Consider the following 13,752-nt stretch of genomic DNA (forward strand, 5'->3'; position numbering starts at 1 on the left):
GGACAGTCTCTACCCCAAAGAATAAATGGACACAAATCAGACATCAAGAATTGTAACATTCAAAAACCAGTAGCAGAGCACTTCAGTCTCCCTGGACACTCAATAACAGACTTACAAGTGGCCATTCTTCAACAAAAAAACTTCAAAAACAGACTTCAACGAGAAACTGCAGAACTGGAATTAATTTGCAAATTTGACACCATGAAATTAGGCGTGAATAACTGGGAGTGGCTTGGTCACTACAAAAAATAATTTTCCCTCTGTTGATATTCACCCCTTCTTGTCAACGGTGTTGGAAATGGGCCACATCCACCCTAATTGAATTGGCTTTGTTAACACTGACCCCCCACCCAATAAGGCAATTCACATATTTCCATGTGCTGTAATATATATACTGCCTACTGTATTTTCCACTCCATGCATCTGATGAAGTGGGCTATAGCCCATGAAAGCTTATATCCAAATAAATGTGTTAGTCTCTAAGGTGCCACAAGGACTCCTCATTGTTTTTACTTATCCACATGTTTGTTGACACATTCAAAGAAACTGTTGAGGCTTGATTTCCCTTTACAAAAGCTGTGCTGATTCTTCCCCAACATGTTGTATTCAACTATATGTCTGATAATTCTGTTCTTTACTATAGTTTCATTCAATTTGCCTGGTAAGTTAGGCAAGAAATTAGGTAATAAGTTAAGTTTACTGGCCTATAATTGCTGGGATTGCCTCTGGATCCCTTTTTAAAATCAGAATTACATTAGCTATCCTTCAGTCATCTGATATAGAGGCTAATTTAAGTGATAAATTGCATACCACAGTTAGTTGTTCTGCAATTTCACATTGGCAATTTCTGCATTTTCCTTCAGAACCCTTGGGTGAATACCATCTGGTTCTGGTGACTTATTACTTCAGTCTGGGACAGTTCCTCAGATTTGTCACCTAAAAAGAATGGCTCGGGTGTGGGAATCTCCCTCATATCTTTGGCAGTGAAGACTGATGCAAAAAAATTATTTAGCTCTCCACAACAGCATTGTCATCTTTGAGTGCTCCTTTAGCGCCTCGATCATCCAGTGCCCCTCTGATTGTTTTGCAAGATTCCTGTGTCTGATGTACTTAAAAAAAATTGCTTTTAGTGTTTGTATCTTTTGCTGGTTGTTCTTAAAAATTTTTTTGGCCTGCCTAATTATACTTTTACACTTGACTTGCTAGAGTTTATGTTCCTTTCTATTTTTCTCACTAGGATTTAACTTCCAATTTTTAAATGTTACCTCTTACTGCCTCTTTTACTCTGTTGTTTAGCCACGGTGACATTTTTTGGTCCTTGTACTGTTTTTATTTATTTATTTATTTATTTGGGGGGTATACATTTAGTTTGAGCCTCTATTATGGTTTTTTAATAAAGTTTCCATGCAGCTTGCAGGCATTTCACTTTTGTGACTGTTCCTTTTAATTTCCATTTAACTAACTTCTTCATTTTTGTGTAGTTCCCCTTTTTGAAGTTAAATGCTACTGTGGTGGGTTTCTTTGGTATTTTTCCCCTTACCAGGAGGTTAAATTTAATTACATTATGGTCATTATTACTCAGTGGGTCAGCTGTATTCACTTTTTGGACAGGCTCCTGTGCACCACTTAGGACAAAATCAAATTACCTACAGTGGCGGTTCAGTTTATTTTCCTGGGGATTGTGAGATACAGTGATAGCATTACAGTGAGTTACTGTGGGTTTTTCAAATGGATTTACCGTATAGTTACTAGGAAATATTGCATGGTTTTTCATGAGCACCCAGTGAATGATGTGCATCATCAATGTTATTTAGTTATTTAGTTTAATTTTATTCCAGCCCTGAAACACTAAAGACTTATCTCATATGGTTTATGACTGATATCATACTGGATCACGAGTCAGAATTTGACAAGTGCAATGTACAAGTAACAAATATAACACGATAAAGCTTGCTAAGTATTTCCCTAATTGTTAATCCTATGTTTTATATTGCAGTGAATACTGCAACTGATACTCTGATCTTGAAATAGGAAAATTATGCATTAATTCTTGTAACATTCATCAAAATAGATTTTAATGAAAGACCTGTCGTTAATGTAGGTGAAATAAAAAACATTTATCATGTCTGAAATTTGAATTTTGAATATAGTTTGTAAAATGCAGTATATGTACTAACCAAGACAATGTTTATGCAGCTTATATTCTGTTCTACACCTTGGACAAGAATGCTCCAATTGATGACTGGGTTATGGAGTCAATCAGTGGTGACCGACTTACTCATCAAATCATGGACCTCAACCTAGATACAGTGTATTACTTTAGAATCCAAGCTCGCAATGCCAAAGGAGTGGGACCGCTCTCTGACCCTATTCTCTTCCGGACTCTGAAAGGTTTGAACTTTTCTCTTAGATAGCTGGATATTAATGAGATGTACAAAATGCTCATGCTTCAATGCTTGCAGTTTACTTCAGTGACACTAGGAGTCTGTTATGCTAACACTAATAAGAAAATTCTAGAAGGCACTCTGAAACCGTTATTGAGAGACTGTAGCTAGGGGCACAGTAGACAAAAATGAACACCTCAATAATGCAGCAGCTGTATTCACATGCATACCATTGAGTAAAAAAACGATGACATCATTCCACTTCCTCCCATGAACAAGGAAGCTAAGTGCACATGATTGCAATTTCTCTAGTGAGACACTGTTTCACTTTGGTATTTATTTTATCTCTGTTGGTGGGTATAAAGGACTAGTAGTCGCTCACTCACATATCTAGAAAATAGGGATACAAAATTATGATTCCCTTCTTTTTAATTGATCAAACAAATGCAAAATAAAGAAAAGATCAACACTGTCAGAGGCACAGTCTAATTGGGTACATATGGAATTTTCTCTCTTACTTGGAACAAACCATTTGTAGGCCTAAACAGGTCTGTGCCAGATATCTCTCTTGCTGGCCAGTGTGATGGAAAAGCAAGATGAGGGGGACCTTTTCAATGACTTGTGCCTCAGCGTGTGTTAACGGGGAGAAGTGCTTGTGCTTACTGGAACTCTGGACTGCAACCATGTTTGGCCCCGTTGCAAGTGGAAGTGGAGAGATAATCCACACACGCAAAGATCTGTCACAATCTGCCCCTACATTATTAGCCATGAAAAGATAGACTATATTACTGCGAGTGGTACAAAGGATACTGGCAGCAACTGTGCACCTTATGTTTGAAACTGTCACTCATGTAGTTACATGACAGTATAAAGTCTTCTTTTTTAAAAGGCAATTAATTAAGAAAACAAATAGAGTGACATAAGCTATGTGCCTATTTTAGGAAAATGGGGTCACATGGAGTAGAGCTGTAGCTTTTCCAGAGCAAAAATTCCAAAGCTTTGAGTATAAAAAATAATGTCTTGACAGAAGGCTGCTTAAAATGAACATGGGCCAGAGCTGAAAAGCTCTGATCAGAGGTTTCAGATCCAATTCCATTTGTGGGGAGTAAGAGGGAGGTCTGGATCCAATATTCTGCTTCAGGTCTATCTTTAATTTAAACATATATTTGAAAACCCAGGAAAAATGACTGATCAAAAGGACTATTCATATGCAATACTTTGTAGATCTAGATACATCTCATCCTTGTTTTCCTTGTAGGAAAGAGGTATTATGCAAGTTCAGCCTTTAACAAATATTGGAACAGAAATGTAATTTTTCCTACTCCTGCTGCTTTTGAAGGAGGGAAGGGAGACTTTTCAGTCAGTCCCTAGCATTTACCATTAAGGAAGCATCGCAATGAATGGGCCTGTGCACTCAGCAGGATTGGCAGAGGGCTAGCCGTTATCTATGTGTATTAAGAGCATGTTACCAAATATTCAGACTAACTGTGAAAACCCTCATATAACAGTTTTAGTGAATTAACATCAATCAGAAAAATGAAAATATATATATATCAATTTGTTCAGAGCTTATCACAGTCTATCCAGATTTTCAGGACTTACTTGTCTAAGTCTGGTTTCACTTTGAATTAATTATTTGTAGGCTCCTGATTATTCATTCTCAACTACCATGAAATGTGAATAGAAAGCACTTTGCAAGTGCTTAGTCTCTATCAACTAGATGGGTGCCAACTTAATTTCATGCTCCCAATTTGTGCCAAGTAAAAGAACTCTGTTAGAGAGAATTTAAAGTGAGTCAAAGAATCAAAATATAATAGTGACAGAGAAATGAGACATCAAAAGATACAGAGACCCAGATATCTAACTAAACAAAAAGATTAATGGACTAGATATCACCTACTTTGTAGTGTTTACACAAAGTACCATAAAATTCATTTGGGAAATGAATTCTATATCAGAGAGCATTAAGAGATACCAAAAAGATAAATTTACACATTTGTTACATCTTGTAATAGTCTACAAGGACTATGTTTAATACCCTGACATGAATATTTAATGTTATCCACCCTAAATATGTCGTGTTCAATAATATTCAGCTGATTTTTGACAAATCTGTCTCTACATAAAAGGTGAAAAGAGCTTCTGAAGGCTTGAGTGCATTCTGAATTATGCAAAAATGTTGGTTTCCTGACCTTAATGATTATTAACAGGAGATATGCATGTGACTTATGGTAATGAATGCTCTGTTGGCAAATATATGTTTTGATCACAAGATATTTTAAACCACAAGGAACAAAGTAAGCATCAAAGATCTATAAAGTCCCCCCTTATCTGATTTATGATATTATAGCACACAAAGCTCTTTCAAGGAAACCAAACCCCTAGTCGGGTATAAAACTGCAGCTGTTTTCCCCCCCCCCCAGTAACATGCCTTTAGTAATGAAAAATGCAGTGATCTGTATGAGAACAGATACGTTTTATTGTAAATATCACTGCCAGATAAGCAAAAGTGCTTATGGTTTTCCCCCTCAGATCCATTGGTAACAATGTAATCCAATGGAGAGATCTTCAGCTGTTTTAAAGTGTCATAACTCCAGCTGAGGATCAGCCTGCATGTTCTTTGGCTGGTCATATTCATCATTTAAGACATAATTGCTCTGATACAGGCATTACCAGGGAGTTCTCATGTGCCTGGAGGAGATGAGGGTATGAGATGTGATTATCTACCCCATAATTAATTACTAGGGAATGCGTCACTTTTTTATTGTTATATATTATGGACCAAAACCTGAATTGGGTATTCAGGTTTTATTTAGTTCTTTTGCGAACAAGTTCCAGTTTATTTCATTAGATGTCCTGAAAAAAACATAAAGAAAATTAGAAGTAAATTATATTTTTATGTGTTGAAATATTAAACTGCATACTGACATGGATTCCTCTAGAAGTTAAAGATGCATGCAGTAACAAGTGGGAAAGCAGAACTTCAATCTCAATGTTCCACTAGATTTACTGTATGTAAATTAATAACATTAAATGGTAGATTTCTGAAGTAAAGTAACTGGAATCCATTTAGCAAGATAGGGAAGCAACTCCAGTCTGGAATTTACTTCTGACTGCCTTATGAAAAGGCTAGCTAAGAAAGTCTGAATGTAGTAGTGTCAGATCAGTAGGAGATCCACTCATTCTTTCAAATTCACTTATTAATAACTTATTTTTTTTCACCTGCAGCAGAAACTGATTAATCCCAGAACTGTACTTAACCCCTTTTCAACTGAAACATAATTTGATTCTAAATTTCAGCTTCAACTTAGAAACAACCCATAATTATCTACTGAACTTTCAGTGAAGCAAATAAAATAATAGTATTTGAACTGTTTATTAATATCGCACACAAAAATAAACCAACATGCATAGATAACAATATGAAAATGCACATACTGCATTTTGTACAAATCTGTGTACATGCAGTACATCTATAGGCTTTATTTCAAGGATGAACGAAATACATGGTCAGTTGTTTATATAAAGGAGAGAGAGAGAGAGAGAGAGAAAATTATCCTGGCTTTTCAATTTTGTCAGATATTACCAATGCCATTATACCAAGATAAGCAGTGAAAGTCTTTATTTGGGGACTTGCTGCAGGACATCAGGAATACATATTGCTGATGTCCCATTTCTGTTTGGCAAAGCTGATGTGGGGCAGCATTTCTAGCATTAGAGTGCCCTCTAATGCTGTATTGGAGTGGTGGTTAAAAAGCAAATCCTTGCTCCTAAGCCATACAAAACGTGAACCTTTATGACCTGCCAGAGAAAAATGTTACCTTCTGAACCACCACGGCAGTATTTCACGATGCTGTAGATGTCACAGGTTACATCTCCTTAATAACTCGAAGAAGGCAGAAAAAGTTGAGGTCAGCTTTTAAATGTCATAAATATTTGGAATGAGGTAACTGCAGTTGCAATCAAGGGTTTAATGTTTTTATAAATAAATTTGTTTTCCGGGGAAGGTCATAATCCCAGATATGACTCAGCAGGGAAACCCATTCTCCCCAAAAGATTTCTAGAAACTTTGAGGGAATCTGTACAACTCTATACATTTTTCTCTGTTAACATAGTTAAAATAGTTGAGTGCATGGTGATCATTCAAGGGTCTGTTTTCCCTTTGCTGCAGGCTTGGAACTTTCATAAGTACTAATGGGAGTTACAGTGATAACAGGTGCTGATGACATTGTTATCAGAAATAGACACACTAATGTCATTGTGCTACATGTACGTTTCCACCATCTTGGGCCTTTATTGTTTATGGCAACATCTTGTAAGCTAAACCATAGGATAACATGGTGATCATAACATGAAGGTGGGTAACCAAATAATGTAGTGTTCTTCAAAGGGAGAATAGACCAGCCTTTAAAAACCACCCTACATTTATAGACTGCTTACTCAGCTACTTAAACTCAGGTGTGTCAAAATCTTTTTTTTAAAATCTCCTGTAGCTTAAATTCCTTTAAAATTTTATTAACCAGAAAATTGGATAATTTTCCATAATGGTAGCTATTTCTGAATCTGAAGGGAAGCTTAATACTATCTATCATTTAATAAAATGCTGGGAGCTGCTAACAGTTCAGAAGAGCTTTCAATGTGTCTACTGAATTCTGAAGCCTTGTCTGGTGCACTTCAAATCACACCATCGTTTGTGTAATTATTATACAAAAGCATGTAAATAATTTAAAACCTCTTTTGTAAAAAGCTGAAACAATAACATTATAATTCAGATCTAGCTTCCAATACGTAGGTGATTTGTATGCAATTATTCAAGGAACAGTCTCTCTCTTTCACTTTCTCTCTCTCTCTTTCACTTCCAAGCTTAATTAAACTTCCCAGATGATACTTCTAAGTTCAGAGACCAACAAGTTGAGGAAATATACATTTTTAACTGCTTTATTTTTTAAAGAACTTGTGACTACATTTGATGTGAAACACAGTGCGACATGTACTTGTCTTCTCTGTTCTTCAGAATCTCTTTGAACAGGGGAAAGGTAAAATATCTCTCTTTGTCCCAATCAATCCGCCAAAAGTGCAGGAGAGCAGCAACTTGATATGAAAACCTGCTAACAAAATTGTTGATTTGATATGTCAGCTTGGCTACTAGGAACTGTCACAGTCTAATGATATTGTCTTTTTCTTGCAGTCGAGCACCCTGACAAAATGGCTAATGACCAAGGTACAGTGGCCTCAAACTGTCACGTTTTCTCTTAGAATCAATGCTGAACGTTAGGAACGATGTTACTCGTCACTTTGCATTCTGTTTTTCACCTGGGCTGCACACCTGATGAGGCAGGCACTGGCATGATAATTAATCTTGTTAATGAAGTTCTGCTTCGCTAAGGCTGCTGCTTTGATGGGGAAGATGTAAATTTTCTTGAGAGGAAATTGTTTTGTCTCTTTTCTGAAGGACCAATTAAAATGTCAAGCTTCTTTGTACGAAATAAATTTTTAGTCTCTCTGCTGCATTTCTGAATAATTCACATTAAGTATAATTAAGCTCAGCATAATATTCAAACTGCTCTTGCACCCTTTCATAGGTTATAGATTAAAGTTCTGAAGTGTTGCAGTGAAAAATCATGAATCATTTTCTTTCTCAAGTCAGCAGCCCTGTTTAATAAAAGCAAAGTTTAGTCAACTTTTCAAGGCATTATCATTCCTATGTTTACCAAATATGAAATGTTGTCTAATTAGTCATGTTTCTTCTGCTGTTAACTTACTATAGTTATTTTTATTATTTGTGATGTCTGTTGCTTGGAAATTTTCATCTTCTTTTTACTCCAAACTGATTTATTGTAAGCACCCATTTCCAATGCAACTATAGCATCTTCCATATAAGTAATGTAATTCAAAACATTGAGAGAGGGAAATATTCACAGTGATATCTGAAAAGTTTAAGGCTACAAAGCCATTTAGGTGATTTGAACTCCCATTTCACACTAACTTCAATGGAAATAGGGTATCCAAACCCCATAGGTCTCTCTTCACTTGGAGAAAAGGTGCAGTGTTACCTTGTGTTAGCTAACTCAAGTTAACTAACACGACGTAAAATCCTAGTGAAGACAAGGCAGTTTGTAGCTTTCACTTACGTAAGCAGGTCACAGTAAAGCCTATACACTCCCATAGTCTTTATCTCTGAGGTGAGCAAACTACGGCCTGTGGGCCACATCCGGCCCGCGGGACCGTCCTGCCCTGCCCCCCGAGTTCCTGGCCCGGGAGGCTAGCCCCCGGCCCCTCCCCTGCTGTCCCCCCTCCTCCGCAGCCTCAGCTCGCTCACTCCGCCGCTGGCGCAATGCTCTGGGCGGCGGGGCTGTGAGCTCCTGGGGCAGCGCAGCTGCAGAGCCTGCTGGTCTCTGTGCTGCGTGGTGGTGGCGGGGGCATGGCCCGGCTCCAGCCAGGCGGCGCAGCTGTAGTACCACCAGCCACCGGTGCTCCAGGCAGCGTAGTAAGGGGGGATGGAGCAGGGGAGGGTTGGATAGAGGGCAGGGGAATTCGGGGTGGTGGTCAGGGGGCGGGGGTGTGGATAGGGGTTGGGGCGGTCGGGGGGGAACAGGGGGTTGAATAGAGGCAGGGGTCCTGGAGGGGGAAAGTCAGGAAGCAGAGGGGGGATTGGATGGGGTGGCAGGGGGCAGTCAGGGGCAGGGGTTCCGGGGGAAGTCGGGACAGGGAGAAGGGGTAGTTGGATGGGGCAGGGATCCCAGGGGGGCCGTCAGGAATGAGAGGAGGGGTTGGATGGGGCAGCGGAGGTCAGGGGGCAGTCAGGAGACAGAGCAGGGGGTGTGGATGGAGCAGGGGTCCTGGGGGGGGCTGTCAGGGAACAGGGGGGTTGAATGGGGCAGGAGTCTTGGAGAGGGGGGCAGATAGGAGGTTGGGGCCGGGCCACGATCCCCTCCCCTAACCAGCCCTCCATACAATTTACGAAACCCGATGCAGCCCTCAGGCCAAAAAGCTTGCCTGCCCCTGCTTTATCTCAACCTGCTAGCACCTGTGAACGCTATAAACTGTATATTAAGTAGGATTTTACATCATGTCAGTTACCACAAGATAAGAACACACCTCCCAGCCCAGTGAAGGTGCGTCCTTAGACAGCTTTGAAAATCCACCTTAAGGTTTCAGGATTTCATTCTTTATCTTTGGGAACAGGGATCTCAACATTTATCTTTTTGAAACTTGACATTTGATTTCAACCAACATCAGGTTTTTCACCAGAACACACACAAATATCATGCTTTGACATGAAAAACCAATTTTGTTTTGTTTTGGAAAATGTGAAAATGTGTAGGCTGCAAAATAGTTTCAAATTACTCCCCCCCCCACTTGCCTTTTTAAAACAATTGTTCTTTCCAAGCAGGTCTAACAAGCAATAAATAGGGCTGTCAAACAATTAAAAATATAATCGCAATTAATCCTGAGATTTTAAAAAATTGTTGTGATTGGTCACAGTTTTAATCGCACTGTTAAACAATACAATACAGGCAGTCCTCGGACTTATGACACAATTGGTTCCTGAAAATTGCGTTGTAAGTCAAAACTTTGTAACTCGAAACTGCAATCCACTCCATTGCGGGACTGAGCGTCCTAAAGTCAAAACCAGTTGTCATAAGCCGAATCAGGGTATCAATTCAGAAACGTCGTAAGTGCCTCTCATCGTAAGTCGAACGTTGTAAAGTCAAGGACTGCCTGTCCTATTTAAATTTATTATAAATATTTTTGGAAGTTTTTCTACATTTTTAAATATATTGATTTCAAATACAACACAGAATACAAAGTGTACAAGTGCTCACTTTATTATTTTGGATTACAAATATTTTCACGGTAAAAAATATAAACAAAAGAAATAGTATTTTTCAATTTACCTCATACAAGTGCTGTAGGGCAATCCCTTTATCATGAAAGTGCAATTTACAAATGTAGATTTTTTTTTGTTACATAATTGCACTCAAAACCAAAACAATGTAAAACTTTAGTGCCTACAAGTCGAAGCACAAAGGGGCATACAAATGTTTTAGCATATCTGGCTCATAAATACCTTGCAATGCCGGCTACAACAGTCCCATGTGAACACCTGTTCTCACTTTCAGGTGACATTGTAGTTAAGAAGCGGGCAACATTATCTCCCATAAATGTAAACAAACTTGTTTGTCTTAGCGATTGGCTGAATAAGAAGTAGGATTGAGTGGACTTGTATAAGGTGAATTGAAAAATACTATTTCTTTTGTTTATATTTTTTATGATACAAATATTTGTAATAAAAATAATACTATAAAGTGACACTTTACACTTTGTATTCTGTGTTGTAATTTAAAACAATATATTTGAAAATGTAGAAAAACATCCAGAAATATATAATACATTTAAATTGGTATTCTATTATTGTATAACAGTGTGATTAAAATGGTAATTAATTGTGACTATTCTTTAATCTAGTTAATTTGTTTTGCATTAATTGCATACATTAACTGTGATTAATTGACAGCCCTAATAATAAAATTATCAGTACTGAGGAACAGTTAAGAATAATATGTAGATAGGCTATGATTTTTAGTGGCGCCTAAACCACTTAGGCACCCTTCTTCTAATTAAAGACAATGTGAGTTGGGCACATAACTCCATTAGATCACTGAGGAAATCTCAGCATATTTCATTAGACTTAACTGATAAAACAAATGTGGCATCTTGATTTTTAGTAAGATCCCCAGCTGTTGTAACTCCAGGACTGCCAGTTACAAAATGTTCCTTCTACCTTTGATGCCAGATTACAAATGAGGCAATCAAATAATCAGTCAATTCTGATCTTAATAGAAAATCGGGAGCATAAAGAAGATGCCAATTTGCTCAGATACCTTGGGAATGATTTTAAATAAATGCAAATAGAGGGAAACTTGAGTTATTATTTGGTAACCGTTCAGCTAACTTGCTACCCACATGATAAATTTGGATTAACAACTTGAAATCCAACAATATAACACGAAATAGGCTTGAAAACAAAAGAGGGGGGGCTAGTGATAAATGTTGCTCTTCAAAGCATTATAGTATGGTGCATTAATTCAAGTTAGATGTAAAATTGCATGTACGTAACATAATATTGCACAATTTAATGTTTAGTGTCATGGCACAATTATTTGGAATGAAAAGTGAGAAATCAGTGTATTTATTTCTGCCCCACTTGCTATCACTTCAGAATGCAAATAACTAATCTAGGTCCCAGCCCAGGACAAGCTCTGTACAGACAGGCACCTGCACCCATATGGAACCCCAATATGGCTCCATACTGGCACTCCTGTTTGCCTATCTAGAGTTACTAAAAGGATGAGGGCTGTAGTTTTTCTGTAGGCATTGGGGTTACACTTCTGAATGTGGTGTACAAAATTGCTATAGCTTGGTTATCCAGGCCTGTCTTACCTCTAGTTCAGGATTCTTCTGTATTTGTCCCACAGCTACTGCCCATGAAAAAGGTGCATAATTTAAATATGAAGTCAGGGTCAGCGATGTTCTTGTTTCTTGTCTGCTGGCTTGTATCCATGTAGAAACCAGCAAAAATATAGGAATGTTTATTGAATATTCTAGATACAGCATTGGCTTTTAAAAAATAAATAAGCAGGGGGGGTGGGGAGAAGGGGAGAGTATAGTCTTCTTTTCATTTTCTCTAGACTTGCCTGAGTCCCTCTTGGAAAAAGATCAGAGCCTCAGCAGGGAGGCCGGTTGCATCCCTTTTGAAAAACGGTGCTGTAGTTTAATTCATGTGGCGAACTAAATAAGCATGTCAGCTGAAGGTGGAACTAGCCTGTGTATCGTATATGAATATACATTCCTTGTATCACCAAGAGATCTAATCACAGCAAAGTGTTTGCTGTGTAGGGCACTTCCTTTTCCATTGTAATAAACATGCATTTTTCTACAGATTCAAATAAGGTCTTGAATACTGTGCAAATATAATACCAGGATATGCACAAGGCTATTTCAAGTTTCTTTATATAAATTTGCTAGGAAAATAGCTCCATTTGCCCAGAACTACTGCTCAGAAAGGCTCGGTATGCAGAGAATGAATGTGGTAGCTATTCACTGATAAAAGAACAAGTGTAGTATCACAAGTAATGTTACAGTTAAGGTTTTGTCAGGACAAACATAATCCTTTTGAACTGAAACTGAGCATGCAGGACTTTCTGTCCTGTTATAGGCACTAAACTCAGTTGTAACTCATGATAACTTATAGAGAGAGCTCATTTCTAATAGCCATATATAATACACATAGAAGTTGATACAGAAAAACTACAGGAATGATAGATAGCACAGCAAGGTTGGCAGATAGGTGTAGTAGGAGCTCAAGTTTTCAGGCAGAATAAGATAGGGGTGTTTTGTCTTTTCTCCATATTGAGACTTTGAGATCCTCATGCAGGGACCTCTGTCTCTAACCTGGTGTCCGGCTCACTGTCAAGCAATTAAACTTAGGCACTTAAACTGACAATGACATGGCAGTTGTGGGTGCTGACCTACATATTTAGGTGCATACAAATTTGAAGATTTGGCCTAAGTGACTTACTTGAGGCCACAGAGGTGGTGGTGGTTATTGCCACTGTCTGAGCCAAATTTAGAATTGAGATGCTCCTGGTCCCCATTCTCATGCTCATGTCACTAGACTGTATCTTTCTTCTGACTTCCATTTTCAAGCGCAGTTCATGGTGTTCTTCCACTACATCATCACCTTCCTGTGGAGGATTCTCTCCACCAAAGTGTCCCATAAATGAAAAATAGTCTAAAACACAGTCCCAGAGCTATGCCAGCCATAGCAATAGGGCTCCTGCTGGATGCGTTGTTGGTGAACTGAACCCTGGCAATCTGTATTGTGTCAAATAGAGTGGAAAGGCACCTTGAATATTACCAGTGGTACTGGCAGGCACAATTTTATTCTTAAAAAATCAAAACACATTTTAAATGTACCAGTTAGGTTTGATTGTTTTAGACATGAAAATTAAACTCCTCCAGGTCATAGTTAATCACCATGATGACACAAAAGTTAAAATTAAGGAAATAAATAAATACAAAAGAACCTGAGGATGTCTCATGGGAGTAATGAGATGCAGACTCTTAAATGTAAGCCATAAATTGAAAGTCAGTATCAGCAACTACAAAAGTGTTATCACTGGATTACTCTTTGGTTAAATGAATTAGTGGTCTCAGCTCAGTTACTAGAGTACAGATTTCAACAATCTTGTTTTCAGTCTCAGAAGGGAGACCAAGGACTGACAACTGAAAAACTCTGAATCCTAGAGCTGGTCAGGATTTTCCGGATTCTGCCCATACTGGAACTGTCCTGTGTAGGTCTTTC

General features: G+C 38.2%; 1 protein-coding gene across 1 annotated transcript in view; it reads left to right on the forward strand.

The window, feature by feature from the left end:
* The window catches only part of DCC (DCC netrin 1 receptor), a 902,832-nt gene that overhangs the window by 808,064 nt on the left and 81,016 nt on the right, over positions 1-13,752 (forward strand). Inside the window, exons 20-21 of the mRNA XM_026649009.1 lie at positions 2,197-2,391; positions 7,573-7,605. Of these exons, the coding sequence (XP_026504794.1) occupies positions 2,197-2,391; positions 7,573-7,605 (228 nt within the window). The remainder of the gene's footprint in view (positions 1-2,196; positions 2,392-7,572; positions 7,606-13,752) is intronic.

The sequence above is a fragment of the Terrapene carolina genome, unplaced genomic scaffold, assembly GCF_002925995.2.
Source record: "Terrapene carolina triunguis isolate 2854851 unplaced genomic scaffold, T_m_triunguis-2.0 Scaffold69, whole genome shotgun sequence".
Lineage (NCBI taxonomy): Eukaryota > Metazoa > Chordata > Testudines > Emydidae > Terrapene > Terrapene triunguis.